The 22,170-nt window shown below is 49.9% G+C and overlaps 2 protein-coding genes across 2 annotated transcripts in view; one reads left to right on the top strand and one right to left on the bottom strand.

Moving 5' to 3' along the window:
- Positions 1 to 22,170, bottom strand: part of ITGAE (integrin subunit alpha E) — an 89,994-nt gene that overhangs the window by 1,307 nt on the left and 66,517 nt on the right. Inside the window, exons 21-30 of the mRNA XM_050765881.1 lie at positions 20,622 to 20,754; positions 18,209 to 18,307; positions 16,953 to 17,032; positions 14,800 to 14,877; positions 13,088 to 13,151; positions 12,902 to 13,009; positions 8,940 to 8,996; positions 8,541 to 8,636; positions 5,369 to 5,464; positions 1,406 to 1,516 (exon numbers count right to left, since the gene is read on the bottom strand). Of these exons, the coding sequence (XP_050621838.1) occupies positions 1,406 to 1,516; positions 5,369 to 5,464; positions 8,541 to 8,636; positions 8,940 to 8,996; positions 12,902 to 13,009; positions 13,088 to 13,151; positions 14,800 to 14,877; positions 16,953 to 17,032; positions 18,209 to 18,307; positions 20,622 to 20,754 (922 nt within the window). The remainder of the gene's footprint in view (positions 1 to 1,405; positions 1,517 to 5,368; positions 5,465 to 8,540; positions 8,637 to 8,939; positions 8,997 to 12,901; positions 13,010 to 13,087; positions 13,152 to 14,799; positions 14,878 to 16,952; positions 17,033 to 18,208; positions 18,308 to 20,621; positions 20,755 to 22,170) is intronic.
- Positions 9,179 to 11,982, top strand: HASPIN (histone H3 associated protein kinase). The gene has a single exon (XM_050765813.1). The coding sequence runs from the start codon at positions 9,219 to 9,221 to the stop codon at positions 11,619 to 11,621; it is 2,403 nt and encodes an 800-aa protein (XP_050621770.1). The 5' UTR covers positions 9,179 to 9,218; the 3' UTR covers positions 11,622 to 11,982.

The following is a 22,170-nucleotide window of genomic DNA, read 5'->3' as shown; positions in this document are numbered from 1 at the left end:
GTGGATCACTTGAGGTCAGGTGTTCGAGACCAGCCTGGCCAACACGGTGAAACCCTGTCTCTACTAAAAATACAAAAATTAGCCGGGCATGGTGGCATGTGCCTGTAATCCCAGCTACTGGGGAGACTCAGACAGGAGAACTGCTTGAACCTGGCAGGCAGAGGATGCAGTGAGCCAAGATCGCGCCATTGCACTCCAGCCTGGGTGAAGAAACAAGACTCCGTCTCAAAAAATAAAAAATAAAAAATAAAAAGCTGGGCGCAGTGGCTCACGCCTGTAATCCTAACACTTTGGGAGGCCGATGCGGGTGGATCGCCTGAGGTCGGGTGTCCGAGACCAGCCTGGCCAACACGGTGAAACCCCATCTCTACTAAAAATACAAAAATTACCTGGGCGTGGTGGCGCGCACCTGTAATCCCAGCTACTCGGGAGGTTGAGGCAGGAGAATTGTTTGAACCCGGAGCGGGGGTCGGGGGGGGTGAGCGGAGGTTGCGGTGAGCGGGGATCGCACCACTGCACTCCAGCCTGGGCACAAAGAGCAAAACTCCATCTCAAAAAAAAAAAAAAAAAAAAAGAAGAAAAGGAACACTTAAGGGTAGAGAGGGGTAGAGGACAGAGAGAAGAGAATCTTAAATAGCAGTAGAAGAGGCCGGGCGCGGTGGCTCAAGCCTGTAATCCCAGCACTTTGGGAGGCCGAGACGGGCAGATCACGAGGTCAGAAGATCGAGACCATCCTGGCGAACACGGTGAAACCCCGTCTCTACTAAAAAAAAAAATACAAAAAAACTAGCCAGGCGCGGTGGCGGGCACCTGTAGTCCCAGCTACTCGGGAGGCTGAGGCAGGAGAATGGCGTAAACCCGGGAGGCGGAGCTTGCAGTGAGCTGAGATCCGGTCACTGCACTCCAGCCTGGGTGACAACGCGAGACTCCATCTCAAAAAAAAAAAAAAAAAAAATCAGTAGAAGAGTTTGCACATTAAGACAGGGGAAGGCAAGGAAAAGATTTCACTAGGGGAGCAGCAATCACATCTGTTTTAAGGCCTTTTTTACCGTGAAGGCCTCTTCCAATCAAGTTACAAATGCTGGCCTAGGGTTGACCTTCCAGGCCCTATTTAACTCACAGGTAGCCGAACGTAACAGGAGTAAGTTCTGGGCCTTGAGAATAGCGAGGTGGCAAAGAAATATATATAGAATCGCTCTTTATTATTCAATTAGAGTTTTCTCTTTTCAGACAGATACTGTTTTACTCATTTGTCTAAATGGGGGTGTGTAGTTGAAGAAGGAGAAAAAAGTGGCCACGAGGCCAGGGCAGCCACTCTAAGTCAGAGGTTGGCTGTCCTAAGGAGTTCTGTGCCCAAAACCAGAGCCCAGTCTTCCCTCACCGTTATGCCATGAGTAGAACTGACCTTGAACAGGATGACCAGAATCACAATCAACACCAGAAGTCCACCAATGCTGCCTTTAATGATGACAGGCAAAGAATGGTACTTCTCATCTTTCAGGAAGACGACAGTGATCTAGACAAGACAAAGAGATGGCCCAATACATCAGGTGAAGGAAATGAGGAAAAAATCCTACATGTTATTTTAAGGAGCAAAATACGAGGACTTGGCAACATCCTGTGTATTGATTAAAACTGATGACACGAAAGCAAAAAGCTAATATTCCCTGATACAGCATTTTAGATCATCTAAAATTATCCAATCATCCAAATACTTTGTAAGAAACTATTCTGGCCCCTTATCTAGAAGGGCTAGGTCTGTCAGGAGATTGTGACCTTCTGTTAAAGATGCTCTGACAGCTTGAAAGAGGGTCCCGCGGAATGCAGTCTAGTCTCAACACAGGACTGCGAGGCTGTCACACCGCTTCACTGCTCTATGTCCCTGAGCCCCATGCCTGTTCTCTTTAAAACGATGACTTCCTTTCAATGATCTCCAAGTCCTTTCCAACTCCGTTCTGACGGCTCTTTTTGATCTTGCACAGATCCCTAAAGGCTTTGGTAATACATTTTCCCCACAAAATATGACAAAAGTACTGGTCTTCTCCTCACCAGACTAAAAAGTGTGTATTACCTAAGGGACATAATAAATGCAAAATTATATCCATGTGTACTACTTGCAGAGCTCAGCTATTAGAAGTCATCCTCAGGTTTTGTTTTCCAAAGGCTCTCCCAGTGTCGGGAGTCTCATCTCTCTTCTGGCAGGGCTCAGCTAGAAAGTTCAGGGGATGTGCTTCCTGAGACCCAGGGATGTGCTTCCTGAGACCCAGGGATGGCCCTTCCAAGTTGTGGCCAGAACAAGTTCCCAGGACTTAGGTGGGGCCAGAGAGCCAACAAGACTTCTCTGCCTGCTCAGAGCACTGAGTTCCCTTCACGTGTATGTTTAAGCGCCAAGGTCAGGGATGCTTTGGAGAGGTTTCTGTACGGGGTGAAGAGCTGGACAAACTTACCTTTAAGGCCTCTTCCAATTAAGTTATAAATGCTGGTTGACCTAAAGTTGACCTTCCAGGTCCTACTTAGATCATAGGTAGTGAACTTAATAGAAGTGAAGTCCTAGGACTTGAGAATAGGGAGGTACCATAGCAACAAAGACGGAGGAAGAACAGAAAGAGGGCTGGAATATTCTTCTATAGGAGAAAGAGGGGGACTCGAGAACCTGGGTGTGGGAAGTGAAAGGAAGTCCCAAGGTGACTCGGGAAACAGGCCAGATTTGAGTAGAAGACATGTCCCCATTTCTCAAAGCCGCCTCCCTTTATCCTCTTCTAAACCCACAGATTCCCAAAAGTGCCCTGAAGATGCCCAGGTAGAGGTTAAGGGAGAAGCAGGGCACCAGGTACTACTGCTTGCAGCAAACACTGATGCTGGCCTGCCCAGTGGCCACTCTCTCCTTTCGGATTTTATTCAGGAATCATGGTTGGTCTAAGGTGATCATGACACACAGCTATTCTCCTTCGCCAGTGACTGACGTGAGATTCAGATCTCACTAAGAAGAGGTAAGAGGATGTCTCCTGGGAGCTTTTGGAAAATGTTTCATCCCTGAAAAGGGAAGGCGCATGAAGAAAAAGCCAAAATCCTTTTGCGACTGACTTCTTGCTTCCTGTTCTGTATCCTGCCATGTGAAAACATAGCATTTGGAGACGTGGTAACTTTGTGCTGGCCGTGACGGAACGCAGCCCCAACACGGCAGAGTGCAAGGACAAAAGCAGCCAGCCCATCGCCCCAGGTCACTCTCTCTCGCTGGATAAACAGCATATGCCCTTGTGCTGGAAGAGATGGATTTTCCCTTTCTTGCGGCTGAAATGCATTTGGATAGTTTGTTTATATTCACAGAGTCACTGTCACTCAGGTGCTTATTGTCAGGAACTACTTAATACTTTGCTTAGGATATTGGATTTAAAGAAAGGAATTTTGCGGAATCCATGCCATAGAAATAAAAGTATCATTAAGTAAGAGGGGGAAATATATAAATTTAAAATGTGCACGTAAGAAACTTAATAGTAACTCCTCCCTGCTAGGGGCATGGGAAGGGAGAAGTGAAGGAACCATTATTTTTCATTTCATTATCGTTCTCTGTATGGCTTGGATTTTCTTGCTATTACTTTTATTGGTTAAAATCTGGGCAGTGCAATAATGGGGCACTTCTATTTCTTCCACATTGTTTTCTGTATTAGAAATACACTACTTAGCTGGGCATGGCGGCTCACGCCTGTAATCCCAGCACTTTGGGAGGTCAAGGGGGACAGATCACCTGAGGTCAGGAGTTGGAGACCATCCTGGCTAACACAGTGAAACCCTGTCTCTACTAAAAATACAAAAAAAAATTAGCCAGGCATGGTGGCGGGCGCCTGTAGTCCCAGCTACTCGGGAGGCTGAGGCAGGAGAATGGCGTGAACCCGGGAGGCGGAGCTTGCAGTGAGCCCAGATCGCACCACCGCACTCCAGCCTGGGCGACAGAGCAAGATTCTGCCTCAAAAAAAAAAAAAAAAAAGAAAAGAAAAAAAAGAAAAAGAAATACACTACTTAAAAATAAAAGGAAATGTTATATTGGCATGTCTAGACAATTGCTCCTTTCTGCTCCTCCAGGGAGGAAAACAGAGGACCTTATATTTAGCAATCCAGCATCACTCTCCTGACGTTCCCTCTAGTAGACAATCATGCCTAACTAAAGAGCTCAGAGCTCACAGATAGATCACCTCTGAAGCCATGTCCAGGCAAGTGTCAACAAGAATGAACACACAGGGTAACACACAAAGCATTCAGTCCATAAATCACAGGCATCAGTCTGACTTCTGGTCATACGTTTGCAAAAAGAATTCCAAGAGTTCCAGTATCTAGTCTAAATCTTATAAAAGATTTATGCATTCCTGAGTACTGTTTAATACTATAACCAAACACTGATACAGCACACTAAGACAGTTAACGTATATGAAAAACAATTTCTTACTTAGGAAATTTTAAAAAAATTATTTATTTATTTATTTGAGACTGGGTCTCGCTCTATCATTGAGACTGGAGTACAGAGGCACGATCTCAGCTCACTGCAACCTCTACCTCCCAGGTTCAGGCGATTCTCGTGCCTCAACCTCCCAAGTAGGTGGAATTACAGGCACCCACCATCACGCCCGGCTAATTTTTGGATTTTTAGTAGAGACAGGGTTTCACCATGTTTCACCACGTTGGCCAGGCTGGTCTTGGCCTGATCTCAAGTGATTCACCCGCCTCGGCCTCCCAAAGTGCTGGGATTACAGTGTGAGCCACCAGTGCCTGGCTGGAAATTTTTTTTTTTTTTTTTTTTTTTTGAGACAGAGTCTCGCTTAGTCGCCCAGGCTGGAGTGCAATGGCGCGATCTCGGCTCACTGCAAGCTCCGCCTCCCGGGTTCACGCCATTCTCCTGCCTCAGCCTCCCGAGTAGCTAGGACTACAGGCGCCCGCCGCCTCGCCCGGCTAATTTTTTGCATTTTTAGTAGAGACGGGGTTTCACCGTGTTAGCCAGGATGGTCTCGATCTCCTGACCTCGTGATCCGCCCGCCTCGGCCTCCCAAAGTGCTGGGATTACAGGCGTGAGCCACCGCGCCCGGCCGAAATTTTTTTTTTTAATCAATATATTTTCAAATCAAAGTATATGATGCAGATTCCAGCCTAGTTATTTCAATTCAGAACTCCTCAGCTTGCACCTCTTAACTGCCTTATTTCATAGGCAAAAAACTCGCAGAAGCTGACTCACTCAAGGTCACAAAGGCAGTGATGGGAGAGCCAAGATCAGAAGTGTTAAGGCTAAAAACAGGAAGCGGGCAACAGAATGTCTGTGCAGGCACTCAAAGGTTAGGCACAATTTTCCTTGGGCGCTACTCAGAAGTTAGCCAGGAATTACCTTAGTTCTGTGGTTCTCTGCATTCAGTCCCTCATATAGAGATTTGTTGAAAGATATTTCACCAAGGATCTGCAGTTCAGTTACATCTTTTAGTAACTAGAAGATGGGGAAAGGAAAGAGAGAAACAAAACATATTTTAGACATGAACTCACTGTGTTTGAATGGCCCTCACCACCTTTCCTTTTAAAGGCATTCCTGGGCTTAGTTAACGGCCCCAAAGTACACAACACTACACAAAGTTACCCAAACAAGACCATCTGCAGTTATTCTCCAACTTCCTTTTCTTTTCTTTCTTTTTTTTTTTTGAGACAGAGTCTTGCTCTTTTGCCCAGGCTAGAGTTAAGTGAAGTGCTGCGGTCTCGGCTCACTGCAACCTCCGACCCCCCAGGTTCAAGGGCTTCTCCTGCCTTAGCCTCCGAGTAGCTGGGATTATAGGCGTGAGTCCCCACGCCCGGCTAATTTTTGTATTTTTAGTAGAGATGGGGTTATGCCATGTTGGCCAGGCTGGTCTCGAACTCCTGACCTCAGATGATCTACCCGCCTCGGCCTCCCAAAGTGCTGGGATTACAGGCGTGAGCCACCGCGCCTGGCCTTTTCTTCTTTTCCCTTGTGCCATCCAAAGTCAGCTCTTGACTGACTTGTTTTTGAGACAGGATCTCGCTCTGTCACCCAGGCTGGAGTGCAATGGTATGATCAAGGGTCACCGTAGCCTCAACCTTCCAGGCTCAAGTGATCCTCCCACCTCAGTCTCCCGAGCAGCTGGGACCACAGGCACACCCCACCACACTGGGCTAATTTTTGTATTTTGTATTTTTTGAGACTCTGTCTCAAAAAAAAAAAAAAAAAAAAAAAAAAAAAAAGGAAGTTGGAGAATAACTGCAGATGGTCTTGTTTGGGTAACTTTGTGTAGTGTTGTGTACTTTGCGGCCGTTAACTAAGCCCAGGAATGCCTTTAAAAGGAAAGGTGGTGAGGGCCATTCAAACACAGTGAGTTCATGTCTAAAATATGTTTTGTTTCTCTCCTTCCTTTCCCCGTCTTCTAGTTACTAAAAGATGTAACTGAACTGCAGATCAGATGGGGTTTCACCATGTTGCCCAGGCTGGTCTCAAACTCCTGGGCTCAAGCAATCCACCCACATTAGCCTCCCACAGTGCTGAGATTACAGGCATGAGCCACCGCACTCAGCTTATTCATTTTATTTAATGTAAGCGTTTCTTCCCTTTTTTTTTTTTTTGTTTGAGACAAGGTCTCACTCTGTTAGCCAGACTGGAATGCAGTGGCTCAATCATAGCTCACTGAAGCTTCAAATTCCTGGGCTCAAACGATCCTCCTGACTCAGCCTCCCAAGTAGCTGGGACTACAGGAATGAGCCACCATGCCTGGCTATTTTTTATTTATTTTTTTTAAGAGATGGGGTTTCACTTTGCTGCCCAGGTTGATCTTGAACTCCTGGCCTCAAGCAATCCTCCCGCCTCAGCCTGCCAAAGTGTTGGGATTACAGATGTGAGCCACCACACTCACAATTCTTTTTTTAATTTTATCTTGTACCTGTCCCTTTCTTTTCCACCCCCATTGCTACTTCTTCAGTTGAGACCTCATGAATGTCACCTGGATCACTGCAAGACATTAAACTTGATCACTTGATCACTAATTCCCACTTTAGGATAAGTAATCAGGGAAGGCCTCTCTAAGAAAATAACACCTGAGGCTGGGCATGGTGGCTCACGCCTGTAATCCCAGCACTTTGGGAGGCCGAGGTGGGCGGATCACCTGAGGTCGGGAGTTCAAGACCAGCCTGACCAACATGATGAAACCCCATCTCTACTAAAAATACAAAATTAGCCGGGCGTGGTGGCGCATACCTGTAATCCCAGCTACTCAGGAGACTGAGGCAGGAGAATCGCTTGAAGCCGGGAGGCGGAGCTTGCAGTGAGCTGAGATCTGGCCACTGCACTCCAGCCTGGGTGGCAGAGCGAGACTCCGTCTCAAAAAAAAGAAAGAAAGAAAAGAAAAGAGAAAAGAACACCTGAGCTAAATTTAAGAAGAAACCACCTCCATGAGGACCTAGGGGAAGAGCAGTGTTAAGCAAAGGAACAGCAAGTACAAAGTCTTATGGCCAGAATAATACTGTACTGGCAAGCTAGAAGAATAGGACAGAATAATCCGATTATAAAAGGGGCAGTGGGCCGGGCGCAGTGGCTCACGCCTGTAATCCCAGCACTTTGGGAGGCCGAGATGGGCGGATCACGAGGTCAGGAGATCGAAACCATCCTGGCTAACACAGTGAAACCCCATCTCTACTAAAAAAAAAATACAAAAAATTAGCCAGGAGTGGTGGTGGGCGCCTGTAGTCCCAGCTACTCAGGAGGCTGAGGCAGAAGAATGGCGTGAACCCGGGAGGCAGAGCTTGCAGTGAGCGGAGATCGTGCCACTGCACTCCAGCCTGGGCGACAGAACAAGACTTCGTCTCAAAAAAAAAAAAAAAAAATATATATATATATATATATATATAAAATAATAAAAGGGGCAGTGGGAGAGAAAGGCGGGTACTAGGAGATGAAGTTGAAGAATTAAGCAGAGACCAGATCAAGTAGTGCCTTGCTCTGGCCATGAAAAAAGTATGGATTTTAGTCTAAGTGTGCTCAAGCACCAGTTTTGTTTTGTTTTGTTTTGTTTTGTTTTAAATAGGCAGGGGAGTGGCACAATCTAATGTCTGCTCTTAGAAGATGGATAGCTGTTACGTGGGAATTATTTATAGAGAATGTGGGAAAAACAGAGGCAAGAAAAGCAGGCTGAAGGTGATTGCAACAGCCCTGACAAGAAAGGGTAGTTTGAATTACAACGGCAGTGGAAATGGAGAGAAGTGGAAATGGAGAGAAGTGAATGGATTTAGGGTATATTTTGGCACTGAAATGGCAGGGCTTGCTGCTGGAAGAGAGGTGGGGATGTAGGAAAGCGGAGTCACAGGTAATCCCTAGAGTTCTTTGTCCTGTAACTGGAGTAAATCACCCTCCTGAGGGCAGCTAAGGAACGGGTTGAAACAGAGGGTTGGTTTTTCGCACCAAAAGACCTATTTTGGACATGGTATACAAAGATGCTATTATCTCTTCTCGGGGGCGATGCCCGTGAGCAACTGGATAATCAAATCTGGAGCATTTCAGTCTCAAATACCTCCTCAGAGTGATCCACGGAGATCTCTGCAGCCACGGTTACATTTTCTTTATCTGAAGCGATGACACAGCTCACTGAATGCCATTCTTCCACATGCTGGAAAAGCAGGGTCTAGTTAACACGATTCCTTTCCGTGCGGAAAGACTGACACGTTTAACACTTTGGACACAGAGCATCGTAAGGTCCCAGAATAGAGGGTGTGCGCAATTTCAGCGCTCACCTCGGCCCAAGCAAAGCTCCGGCGGGAGCAAATGAGACCCAGGGACGAAGCTAGGGAGGGCCTGGGAGCCCCCGGCACTGGCAGGCAGGGCTAACCCTGGAAAAACGGTCTCCTGGCCTCTCGTTCACCCGCTTCAGGCTCTCCGCCCTCCCCTGGCCTGTCGGGACGGCCACACTTACCTGAACCGGAATGAATCCACAAGCGCGCTCCTGACTCCAGGTGCACACCGTGAAGGCCTGAAACGAGACCCATGACCGCGACGCGCTGAACAAACCGAGCCGCCAGTTTTCAGTTCCCGCCCCGGCCCCGGCCCCGGCCCCGGCCAGTGCCCGGACCCGTGCCCCGGCGAGGTGCGCATGCGCAGAGCCGGGAGCTAGGACCCCGCGGCAGGCCGGCGCGTCCGCGTCGCGCGGAAGTCTCGCGATGTTTGCGTTTGAACATCTTGGCGGGTGCTGGCCATGGCGGCTTCGCCCCCGGGATTTGGGAGCCGGCTTTTCCGCACTTATGGGGCTGCCGACGGCAGGAGACAGCGGCGGCCGGGCCGGGAAGCCGCGCAGTGGTTCCCGCCGCAGGACCGGAGGCGTTTCTTCAACAGCAGCGGCAGCAGCGACGCCAGCATCGGCGACCCCTCGCAGTCCGACGATCCTGACGATCCCGACGATCCGGACGACCCCGACTTCCCCGGCAGCCCGGTGAGGCAGCGGCGGAGGCGTCCCGGCGGCCGAGTCCCCAAGGACCGGCCCAGCCTGACCGTGACCCCAAAGCGCCGGAAGCTGCGAGCTCGCCCGAGCCTCACCGTGACCCCAAGACGCCTGGGGCTGCGAACTCGGCCTCCGCAGAAGTGCAGCACCCCCTGCGGCCCGCTCCGACTCCCGCCCTTCCCCAGCCGCGACCCCGGCCGCCTCAGCCCGGACCTCAGCGCGTGCGGCCAGCCCAGGGACGGCGACGAGGTGGGCACCAGTGCTTCCCTGTTCAGCCCTCTGGCCTCGCCCGGCCCCGGGTCCCCAACGCCAAGGGACAGGGCCATCTCGATCGGCACCTCCGCCTCTCTGGTTGCAGCCTCAGCCGTCCCGAGCGGCCTCTACCTCCCGGAAGTCTCCCTGGACCAAGCGTCTCTCCCCTGCTCCCAGGAGGAAGCGACAGGAGGAGTCAGGCTCACCAGGATGGTCCACCAAACCCGTGCCAGCTTCAGGTCAGCAATCTTTGGCCTTGTGAACTCAGGAACCCCTGAGGATTCTGAGTTTGGGGCAGATGGGAAGAATATGAGGGAATCCTGCAGTAAAAGGAAACTGGTGGGAAGTGGACCGGAGTGTCCAGGTCTGTCAAACACAGGCAAGAGGAGGGCCACGGGCCAAGACTCTTGTCAAGAGAGAGCGCTTCAAGAGGCCGACCGGAGAGAGCATCAGGAAGCCAGCGTTTCCAAGGGCCGCATTGTGCCAGGGGGAATCGACAGGCTGGAGAGAACTAGACCAAGCCGGAAGAGCAAACATCAGGAGGCAAGGGAAACCTCTCTCCTCCATTCCCACCACTTTAAAAAGGGCCAAAAGATGAGAAAAGATTCGTTCCCCACCCAGGACCTGACTCCTTTACAGAATGCCAGCTTTTGGACCAAAACCAGGGCTTCCTTCAGTTTCCACAAGAAGAAAATTGTGACTGATGTGTCAGAGGTCTGCAGCATCTATACCACTGCCACTTCTCTCTCTGGATCCCTCCTATCAGAATGTTCAAACCGGCATGTCATGAACAAAACAAGTGGTGCTCTGTCCTCTTGGCACTCCTCCTCAATGTATTTGCTAAGCCCCTTAAACACTCTAAGTATTTCAAACAAAAAGGCATCTGATGCTGAAAAGGTTTATGGGGAATGCAATCAGAAGGGTCCTGTCCCCTTTAGCCATTGCCTTCCCACAGAAAAACTGCAATGCTGTGAGAAGATTGGGGAAGGGGTGTTTGGCGAAGTGTTTCGAACAACTGCTGATCACGCACCTGTAGCCATAAAAATCATTGCTATTGAAGGACCCGATTTAGTCAATGGATCCCATCAGAAAACCTTTGAGGAAATCCTGCCAGAGATCATCATCTCCAAAGAGTTGAGCCTCTTATCCGGTGAAGTGTGCAACCGCACTGAAGGCTTTATCGGGCTGAACTCAGTGCACTGTGTCCAGGGATCTTACCCTCCCTTGCTCCTCAAAGCCTGGGATCACTATCATTCAACCAAAGGCTCCGCAAATGACCGGCCTGACTTTTTTAAAGACGACCAGCTCTTCATTGTGCTGGAATTTGAGTTTGGAGGGACTGACCTAGAGCAAATGAAAACCAAGTTGTCTTCCTTGGCTACTGCAAAGAGCATTCTACACCAGCTCACAGCCTCCCTCGCAGTGGCGGAGGCATCACTGCGGTTTGAGCACCGAGACTTACACTGGGGGAATGTGCTCTTAAAGAAAACCAGCCTCAAAGAACTCCACTACACCCTCAACGGGAAGAGCAGCACCATCCCCACCCGTGGGCTGCAAGTCAGCATCATTGACTACACCCTGTCCCGCTTGGAACGCGACGGGATTGTGGTTTTCTGCGACGTTTCCATGGACGAGGACCTGTTTACCGGTGACGGCGACTACCAGTTTGATATCTACAGGCTCATGAAGAAGGAGAATAACAACTGCTGGGGAGAATATCACCCTTATAGTAATGTGCTCTGGCTACATTACCTGACAGACAAGATTCTGAAACAAATGACCTTCAAGAGTAAATGTAACACTCCTGCCATGAAGCAAATCAGGAAGCAGATCCGGGAGTTCCACAGGACAATGCTGAACTTCAGCTCTGCCGCTGACTTGCTCTGCCAGCACAGTCTATTTAAGTAAGCTCAATGTGTCTGACTGCCCCCAGGTGAGAGGAGGCTGGTCTTGAAGCCTCTGGTGCCGTTTCAGCCTCCATCCTCAGAGCAGGGTGGAACTCCCATTCTCACAGGCTTCCAGTCAGCTTTTCAAACAAGAATTTTGTTTCCAAATGGAAACTGAAATATTTGTTGAAATGTTTAAATGTGCTGATAACAAACGTTCTTTAAAAAGTAAACTAGCTGGGCGCAGTGGCGTGCGCCTGTAGTCCCAGCTACTCGGGAAGCTGAGGCAGGAGGATCGCTTGAGCCCAGGAATTCAAATCTAGCCTGGTCAACATAGCAAGACCCCTGCCTCTATTTTTAAAAATAAATAAACTGCATATGAATGCAAATGTTTATATTTGTAAGCCCTCTTTATTTTATTGTATTGAGACAGTCTTGCTCTGTCACCCAGGCTGGAGTGCAGTGGCACATCTCAGCTCCCTGCAACCTCCACCTCCCGGGTTCAAGCAATTCTCCTACCTCAGCCTCCCGAGTAGCTGGGATTACAGGCGGACGCCACCATGCCTGGCTAATTTTCTGTATTTTTTTTTTAGTAGAGACGGGATTTCACCATGTTGGCCAGGCTGGTCTCGAACTCCTGACCTTGTGATCCACCCGCCTCAGCATCCCGAGTGCTGGGATTACAGGCGTGAGCCATGGTACCTGACCTGTAAGCCCTCTTTCTAATTGTCAGCAGAGTCGTTTCTGTAAATTCGTTTCCATTTTTTGAGCCTTGACACTGATGTAGTGTGAGAAAAAAAGAAAAAAAAGCCCAGGCTTCAGCCGTCATACTGAGCAGAGCCTGTTGCTTCAGGTATCAAGGCTAGCTTTGGGAACCAGACTACAGATGAGACAACTGAAAGTAAAGAGGCTGAGGCAAAGCAGAGACCAAAAAAAGAGTCTCAGGGGAGAAGAAGGGAAGCTAGTAAGCAACTTACAGGGGGCAGTGTAAGAAATGTCACATGTTGTATCAGTCAAACAGAGAAGCAGAATTTATCAATTTTCAAAGGGGAAATGTCTCTTGTCTACTGACAAGGTTTTAATTTTTGCTTATTTTTCCTCAACGGAGGAAAACTGACAGGTTGCTTTAAGATCTGAGTGATTGAGATTCCTTCTGAACAGGATTTCGGTAATTTACTCCTAGTCTTTTCCCATGGTTAACTTGTCTTTCCTCCGTTTCTAGAACTCTGGTTTTTTATACTTGAGACTCTGTGGTCACTCTGGAAAAAGATGCGATTGTGATAAAGAACTGCCTTTAAATACCTGAGTCCTCGTCAGGTTCTTCACTGTTACAATCTGGAGACCACGTAATTTGGTTGGGACACAAATTCGCAACTGGTATTCTGCTCCAAAGAGGTTTTCCCCATGTATCTGCAAATTAAAATCAGAGTAGGAACTCAAAGCGGGTGTTGCTTTGCCACCTATAGCTTTACAATAATAAGTACTTACATGGAAGACGAATTCTTTGTGGTGAGAAAGCACCTGGCCTGTGTGCACGTACATTATGGATGGTCTGCAATTGAGAGGACATGCATCAGCCCTTGAGGACTCTTTCTCCCTTTTTTGGAGACAGGGTCTCACTCTGTTGCCCAGGCTAGAGCGCAGTGGAACAATCATGGCTCAGTGTAGCCTCAACCTCCCGGGCTCAAGTGATCCTCCACCTCAGCCTGCCAAAGTCTTGGGATGACAGGCATGAGCCACCGCACCCATCCTCCTTTCTTTTTTTTTTTTTTTTCTTTTTTTTTTTTTTGAGATGGCGTCTTGCTCTGTCACCCAGACTGGAGTGCAGTGGTGCGATCTCGGCTCACTGAAACCTCTGCCTCCCGGGTTCAAGTGATTCTCCTGCCTCAGCCCCCCGAGTAGCTGAGATTACAGGCGCCTGCCATCACACCTGGCTAATTTTCATATTTTTAGTAGAGACAGGGTTTTGCCATGTTAGCCAGGCTGGTCTCGAACTCCTGACCTCAGGTGATCCACCCACCTCAGCCTCCCAAAGTGCTGGGATGACAGGTGTGAGCCACCGCGCCCGGCCTCTTTTTGAATGAACTTGAGTGCTTTCAACTGAATACGCTAGGACAGAGGGCACCAGACCTTTACGAGGAATGAGGCCAGGTGCGGTGGCTCACGCCTGTCACCCCAGTACTTTGGGAGGCCAAGGCGGGCGGATCACCTGAGGCCAGGAGTTCAAGACCAGCCTGGCCAACATGGTGAAATCCCCATCTCTACTAAAGTAAATTTTTAAAAAATTAGTTGGGCCTTGTGGTATCCACCTGTAGTCTCAACTACTCAGGAGGCTGAAGCAGGAGAATTGCTTGAACCCGGGCAGCAGAGGTTGCAGTGAGCTGAGATAGCACCAAGTGCTCCAGCCTGGGCAACAGAGTGAGACTTTGTCTCAGTTAAAAAAAAAAAAAAAAAAAAGGAATAAAAGCTGAATGTCGGCCGGGCGCGGTGGCTCAAGCTTGTAATCCCAGCACTTTGGGAGGCCGAGACGGGCGGATCACGAGGTCAGGAGATCGAGACCATCCTGGCTACCCTGGTGAAACCCCGTCTCTACTAAAAAATACAAAAAACTAGCCGGGCGTGGTGGCGGGCGCCTGTAGTCCCAGCTACTCGGGAGGCTGAGGCAGGAGAGTGGCGGGAACCTGGGAGGCGGAGCTTGCAGTGAGCTGAGATCCGGCCACTGCACTCCAGCCTGGGCGACAGCGAGACTCTGTCTCAAAAAAAAAAAAAAAAAAAAAAAAAAAAAAGCTGAATGTCAAAATGTAAAGTGCTCGTATCGCAGTTGGGGTGAAGTGGAATATTTGAATTCTGTATAGTTGGGCTGGTTCATTTACTCATTATCCCTCACATGGCCTTACTCATCCCCTCCTTACTTCCCAGTCCCACAGCTGCCTTCTTCCCTCCACAACGTCCTATTAATTCCCTTTTGTAGCAAGACTAGTTGGCAACACACCTCCTTTGATGACCACAATGGGATTTCTGTGACCCAAATGTTAGTACCCTAGAGATCAATATCAGAGCCTGGGTTCTAAGCAGGCTCCTCTCAGAAGGACAGTGTCCACATTCATCCTGACCACCAGCTCCGTCTACAAGACAGAGAGCCCAAAGCCGTCCCCTGGGCGACGGAGTCACACTGGTGCTGGCCCCTCAGGAGTACTTACTTGGAGAGAACTGCAACGAAGCCATGCCTGAATTGAAGGGTGTGGGTCTCCTCGGCCACAGACCGTCTTTCATTGGAACTAGGAATAAGAGTGTTAGTTCACAGCACACCTGCTTTGTACATAGCAAGTGCTTCTTTTTTTTTTTTCTGAGACAGAGTCTTGCTCTGTTGCCCAGGCTGGAGTGCAGTGGCGTGATCTCGGCTCACTGCAAGCTCCGCCTCCTGGGTTCACACCATTCTCCTGCCTCAGCCTCCCGAGTAGCTGGGACCACAGGTGCCCACTACCACGCCCGGCTAATTTTTTCCATTTTTTTAGTAGAGACGGGGTTTCACCGTGTTAGCCAGGATGGGCAAGTGCTTCTTAAAAAGGGCCTTGCCCTGTTGCCCAGGCTGGAGTGCAGTGGTGCGATCTCAGCTCACTGCAACCTCCCCCCTGCCGGGTTCAAGCAATTCTCATGCCTCAGCCTCCTCAGTAGCTGGAATTACAGGCGTGTGCCACCACGCCCTGTTAATTTTTGTATTTTTAGTAGAGACGGGGTTTCACCATGTTGGCCAGGCTGGTCTCAAACTCCTGACCTCAAGTGATCTGCCTGCCTCGGCCTCCCAAAGTGCTGGGATTACAGGCGTGAGCCACTGCGCCCGGCCTTTTTTTTTTTTTTTTTTTTTTTTTTTGAGATGGAGTCTTGCTCTGTCACCCAAGCTAGAGTGCAGTGGCGCAATCCTGGCTCACTGCAAGCTCCGCCTCCCGGGTTCACGCCATTCTCCTGCCCCAGCCTCCCAAGTAGCTGGGACCACAGGCGCCCACCACCTCGCCCGGCTCATTTTTTGTATTTTTAGTAGAGACAGGGTTTCACCGTGGTCTCGATCTCCTGACCTTGTGATTCGCCCACCTCGGCCTCCCAAAGTGCTGGGATTACAGGCGTGAGCCACCGCGCCCGGCCTCCGGCCTTTTTTTTTAAGTTCCAGGGTACATGTGCAGGATGTGCAGGTTTGTTACATAGGTGAACGTGTGCCATGGTGCTTTGCTGTACCTGTCAACCCAGAACCTAGTTACTAAGCCCAGCACGTATCAGCTATTCTTCCTGATGCTCTCCCTCCCCCTGCCCCTCCCACAGGCCCCAGTGTGTGTTGTTCCCCTCCCTGTGTCCATGTGTTCTCACTGCGTAACAGGAGCTTCTGCACCTGGCTCCCCGGGTCACTGGCAGTCAGATAAGGAAAGGCTCTCAGAGGCCAGGCACGGTAGCTCACACCTGTAATCCCAGCACTTTGGGAGGCCAAAGCTGGTGGATCACGACGTCAGGAGTTCAAGACCAGCTTGGCCAAGATGGTGAAACCCCGTCTCTACTAAAACTGCAAAAATTAGCTGGGCGTGGTGGTGGGCACCTGTAATCCCAGCAACGTGGGAGGCTGAGGCAGAGAATTGCTTGAACCCGGGAGGCAGAGGTTGCAGTAAGCTGAGATCGCACACTGCACTCCAGCCTGGGAGACAGAACGAGACTCCATCCCAAAAAAAAGAAAAAGAAAAGGCTTTCAGAGATAAGCAACTGGAGTTCGGAATTGTCTCTAGAAGACCACACTTAGAAAAATGCTGATTTTAAAAGGGCTTCTCAGCCTCCACACTATTGACATTTTGGGCCAGTTAGTTCTTGGTTGTGGGGGCTGTCCTGTACTGCTCTGTGTGATGTGTAGCAGTATTCCTGGCCTCTACCCACCAGATGTGCTACTGAACACCCCCCCTCCCCACGTCATGGCAGTCAAAACGGGCACGGCCTCTGGTGGGCAGAGTCACCTCCATTTGAGAACTCTTCCCAACAGCGCTCTCCCCTTACCCCCAAACATAGAGGTCTTGCAGATAACAGAGCTACCCCACGCTATTCCAAAGCTGAGTGAACCAGAACCAGAACTGCAAGGCTCATGCCACCAGACTGTGCCACCGTTTTACTGTGTGTGTGGATAAAAGAACATTTTAATTGTCTCTGGTGACAAGAAGAGCAAGTCGAGTCCCTGCGGGGACACAGATGCCTTCCGTGGGCTCACTGGGGTTTCCTTTCTTCCTGGGCAGTAAGGGGGCCACTCCTCTCACAGCACACATGTGGTAGGGAGATGTCTTCCAGGGTCATGGCCTGACTCTGCTGTGACCCAGGCAGTACTTACTTGGTGACGGTCACAGTGATGTCTGCTGTCCTGTTTGGAAAGGCATTCTCCTCTAGCTGCCAAACGACTGAAACATGAGCCTATTTTAAAGGAGAAAAAATTGGTCACTTGATTCCTCCCTATACCACTCACAGTTCAGACCGCTGGCTACTCCTGGAACAGACCTAGGAGACGATTCCTCAGATTTTCACATTCCTCACATTTTTGTAACACAGCATGTTTCCTTTCCATTCTTTCTTTTTTTTTTTTTTTTTTTGAGATGGAGTCTCGCTTTGTCACCCAGGATGGAGTGCAGTGACGTGATCTCGGCTCACTGCAACCTCCGCCTCCCAGGTTCAAGCGATTCTCCTGCCTCAGCCTCCTGAGTAGCTGGGACTACAGGCATGCACCACCATGCCTGGCTAATTTTGTATTTTTAGTAGAGACGGGGTTTCTCCATGTTGGCCAGGCTGGTCTCAAACTCCTGACCTCAAGCGATCCACCCACCTTGGCCTTCCAAAGTGCTCGGATTAGAGGCGTGAACCACCACGCCCAGCCCCATTATTTCATTTAAGCCTCAAATACAAATATGGAGTAAGCAGGGCAGGCGGCCTCATTCCCGTTTTATAGTTGAAAAAGCCACTTCAGAAATTTCCCACAGCAGAGATGATCAGTGACAGCTCAGGGTTAATGACTTTTGGTCTTGGCCGGGCATGGTGGTTCATGCCTGTCATCCCAGCACTTTGGGAGGTCAAGGCAGGCGGATCACTTGAGGGCAGGAGTTAGAGACCAGCCTGGCCAACATGGTGAAAACCCATCTCTACCAAAAGTATTAAAAAAATTAGCTGGTGTAGTGGTGCACGCCTGTAATCCCAGCTACGTAGGAGGCTGAGGCAGGAGAATCACTTGAACCTGGGAGGCAGAGGTTGTAGTGAGCTGAGATGGCACCACTGCATTCCAGCCTGGGCGACAGAGCAAGACTCCATCTCAAAAAAAAAAAAAAAAAACCAACAACTTTTGGTCTGACATGCCCTCCAACTTCACTCCACTTCCCCGAGGTGAGCAGGCAGTTCATCTAGGGCTGTGTACTAGAAAGCTCCAGTCCCCATCACGCCCTCCTTTCAGAGCCAACTCAGCCACTGTAGGTGCCGCTGAGGACGGACTGACTGCAGTCAAGGGAAGCGCCAAGCTGGAACCGAGGGATTCAAATGAGACTAAGATGCAGAGGACGCCAACTGCAGGTGGCGGGAAGAGCGAATCAGTCCAAACCGACTCACAGACGACCTCCTGAGGACGGGGTGACCAATCCTGCAGGTCATGACCAGGACAGAAGCAGCCGGCTGAGGGTCATCACACTGAATGTTTGGAGAGGGAGGCTGTTAACAGAGCAGATGACATTCTCTTAAAGAGCGAAAAAAAAAAAAACCAACTCAGTTTCCTCACACCAATTCAGCAGACATTCACTAATTTTTCTGCCTGCCAGGAGCTGAGGAAATAAAGTCCGCTTGGTCCCTGTCTTCCTGACAAGACAGACAGACGGTCTCAGCGGGCTCAGCGGTAGATCCCCGAGGAATTTAAATACAAGGCCTAAGGGGTGCTTGCGTGAGGGAGCTGCAGAGAACTGCGGTGGAGAAACGTGAATTCCAACTCAGGGGAATCCATAAGCTCTTCCTGAGGAAGGAGGCGTTTGAGCTGGGCCTTGGCCTGATGCAAACGTAACCCACAGCCTGGCTGAAGGCCGGCACACACCAGCACTGCCACGAAGCCACCAAGGCTCCCCACCCGGACCCCCGAGGGGCAGGTGATGACTGCAGTGAGCTTTCTTAATTCTCCCAAGGACGGTGCATCCCTAGTCCCCCTCTAGACGCCTAGGAGATTGTTTTTCGTTTTTGTTTTTGGTTTTTGAGATGGAGTTTCGCTCTTTCGCCCAGGCTGGAGTGAAGTGGCGTGATCTGGGCTCACTGCAACCTCCACCCCCCGGGTTCAAGCAATTCTCCTGCCTCAGTCTCCCGAGTAGCCGGGATTATAGGTGCCCGCCACCACGCCCGGCTAATTTTTTGTATTTTTAATAGAAACAGGGTTTCACTGTGTTAGCCAGGCTGGTCTCGAACTCCTGACCTCAAGTGATCCATTTGATTCAGCCTCCCAAAGTGCTGGGATTACAGGCGTGAGCCACCGCGCCCAGCCTAGGAGATTGTTTCATTCATATAATGGATACGGTCCTAGCCCAAATAGCCTAAGATGACCGGGGACAAACCTACAGTCCAACAAAGTCAAGTTTATTGACTCATTGCAACGAGGAAAAGTACACTTTAGGTTTGTTTGTTTGTTTGTTTTGAGACGGAGTTTCACTCTGTCACCCAGGCTGGAGTGCAGTGGCCAGATCTCAGCTCACTGCAAGCTCCGCCTGCCGGGTTCACACCATTCTCCTGCCTCAGCCTCCTGAGTAGCTGGGACTACAGGCGCCCGCCACCTCGCCCGGCTAGTTTTTTTTTTTTTTTTCAGTAGGTACAGGGTTTCACCATGTTAGCCAGGATGGTCTCGATCTCCTGACCTCATGATCTGCCCGTCTCGGCCTCCCAAAGTGCTGGGATTACAGGCTTGAGCCACCACGCCCGGCCTGTTGTTTGTTTTTGAGACAGAGTCTTGCTCTGTCGCCCAGGCTGGAGTGCAATGGCGCAATCTTGGCTCACTGCAACCTCTACCTCCGGGTTCAAGCGATTCTTCTGTCTCAGCCTCCAGAGTAGCTGGGACTACAGGTGCCCACCACTACACCTGGCTAATTTTTGTATTTTTAGTAGAGACAGGGTTTCGTCATGTTGGCCAGGCTGGTCCAAACTGCTGACCTCAGGTCACCCGCCTGCCTCGGCCTCCCAAAGTGCTGGGATTACAGGCGTGGGCCACCGCACCCAGCCAAAAACTACACTGTTGTGTGTATCACTGAACAGAAAAGACGGTTATTAAAGGACTCTGGGAAAGGGTAGAGTTCAGATGAAATGTAAATAAAGTCGCGTTTTGATGCCAAAGCAGGGCTGTGTGTCAAGCAGTCAGCCAACGTCAGGTCAGCCTGTGAATCAGACCCAGGGCCCGCTTCCTTGGAAACCATTAATATAGAGTAGAAAGTGGACACACACTGTATCTGAAACTCTGTACCTCAGATGGAAACAGACTCTTCTCTTGATCAAAATGACTCGCACTCTCCAGGCAAGAGTGACAGGGGTTCATAATTACCCACGTAACTTCAAACAGCAAAGTTTTCTGATCTGATTTTAGAGAACAGAACTTCTCAGCATGGCGGTACTTCTCAGCCACAGGGTGTCCTTGGGAAACAGACTGTTTCCTAGTATCTGTGTCTGTGATCCAGCCTGGGGAATGGCAGGGCAGATTTTCGCGTTCCCAGTCTCAGCTAATTTTTACTTTCTCAGCATCTTAGGGCATTGGAGCTCACTCCTCTCTCAGAACCCTGGTGAAGGAAGGTTGCACACAGGGAGGCCACAGTGCAGCAGAATATGGTGGCTCGGGAGGCGTGTTAGCCAGACTGGTGGGGATGTATCTAGTTATTAACCATTTATTGGATGGACCAGGAGGAGGCTGGAGGCAGGGGTGCCAGTGAGGGAGTCGCCACGGAAAAGCAGGCATGCAGCGAGGGAGGGGCGTGAGGGACCTGTTTGCACAGCCGCTGTCAGTTACCTTTTGCATCCTCTTAAACTGCAGGTTTCTGGGGTAATTCAAAGCCATGCTTGTCATGTAGGAATCTTCCCCGGAGTTAGTTAGGCTGATGTTCAAGGTCAGCTCCTTTGTGAGGCCCACCACCAATTCCTGCCTGCGCAGGGCACAGATAAAAAGGGTACAGTTTATTTAATTGTAAAAACTTCGATGCAATAGAATAGCATGTTCTGGTTTTGTTTTTGTTTTTTGAGACGGGGTCTTGCTCTGTCACCGAGGCTAGAGTGTGGCTGCTGTAGCACAACAATCGTGGCTCACTGCAGCCTCCACTTCCTGGGCTCAAGTAATCCTCCCACCTCAGCCTCCCGAGTAGCTGGGACTACAGGTGTTTTACCACCATGCCAAGCTAATTTTTTTTTTTTTGAGATGGAGTTTCGCTCTTGTTGCCCAGGCTGGAGTGCAGTGGCGCGATCTCGGCTCACCGCAACCTCTGCTTCCCAGGTTAAAGCAATTCTCCTGTCTCAGCCTCCCGAGTAGCTGGGGTTACAGGCATGCGCCATCATGCCTGGCTAATTTTGTATCTTTATTAGAGACGAGGTTTCTCCATGTTGGTCGGGCTGGTCTCGAACTCCTGACCTCAGGTGATCCTCCTGCCTTGGCCTCCCAAAGTGCTGGGATTACAGGCCTGAGCCACCCAGCCCGGCCGATGCCCAGCTAATTTTTGTATTTTTTGTAGAGACAGTGTCTCGCCATGTGGAGGCGTGTCTTGAACTCCTGGGCTCAGGTGATCCACCTGCCTTGGCCTCCCACAGTGCTAGGACTTCAGGTGTGAGCCACCGCACACAACCCAGAATAGCACCTTCTTAACTAACTTTTGAGATTAAGTTGCCTAGGGAATACATTTAGCTGAGACATTTTTCCTCTCAACATAAGCGAACAGCTGGACTGCCACGCCCATATCAGTTGCTGCATGAGATGATGATAATACCTGCCGTTTATTTAGTGCTTACCATGTGCCAAGGACTGTGTCTCACATGCTCAACTCTCATAGTGATCCTGTGACATAGTACAGCTACTCTCCATTTCATAGAAGAGGAAACAGAAGCCAAGACAGGCTAATTACCTGTCATCCCAGCACTTTGGGAGGCCGAGGTGGGTAGATCACCTGAGGTCAGGAGTTCAAGACCAGCCTGGTCAACATGGCGAAACCCGTCTCTACTAAAAATACAAAAACTGGCTGGGGACAGTGGCTCACGCCTGTAATCCCAGCACTTTGGGAGGCCAAGGCGGGTGGACTATGAGGTCAGGAGTTCAAGACCAGCTTGACCAAGATGGTGAAACCCTGTCTCTACTAAAAATACAAAAATTAGCCGGGTGTGGTGGCACGCACCTGTAGTCTCAGCTACTCAGGAGGCTGAGGCAGGGAATTGCTTGAACCCGGGAGGCGGAGGTTGCAGTGAACCGAGACTGCAGCACTATACTCCAGTCTGGGTGACATCTCAAAAAAAAAAAAAAAAAAAAAGTATATATATATGTAGCCAGGCGTGGTACAGGCACCTGTAATCCCAGCTAT

This window comes from Macaca thibetana, chromosome 16, assembly GCF_024542745.1.
Source record: "Macaca thibetana thibetana isolate TM-01 chromosome 16, ASM2454274v1, whole genome shotgun sequence".
Lineage (NCBI taxonomy): Eukaryota > Metazoa > Chordata > Mammalia > Primates > Cercopithecidae > Macaca > Macaca thibetana.
Note: the sequence above shows the minus strand (reverse complement) of the source record. Positions and strands in the feature narration are given on the sequence as shown.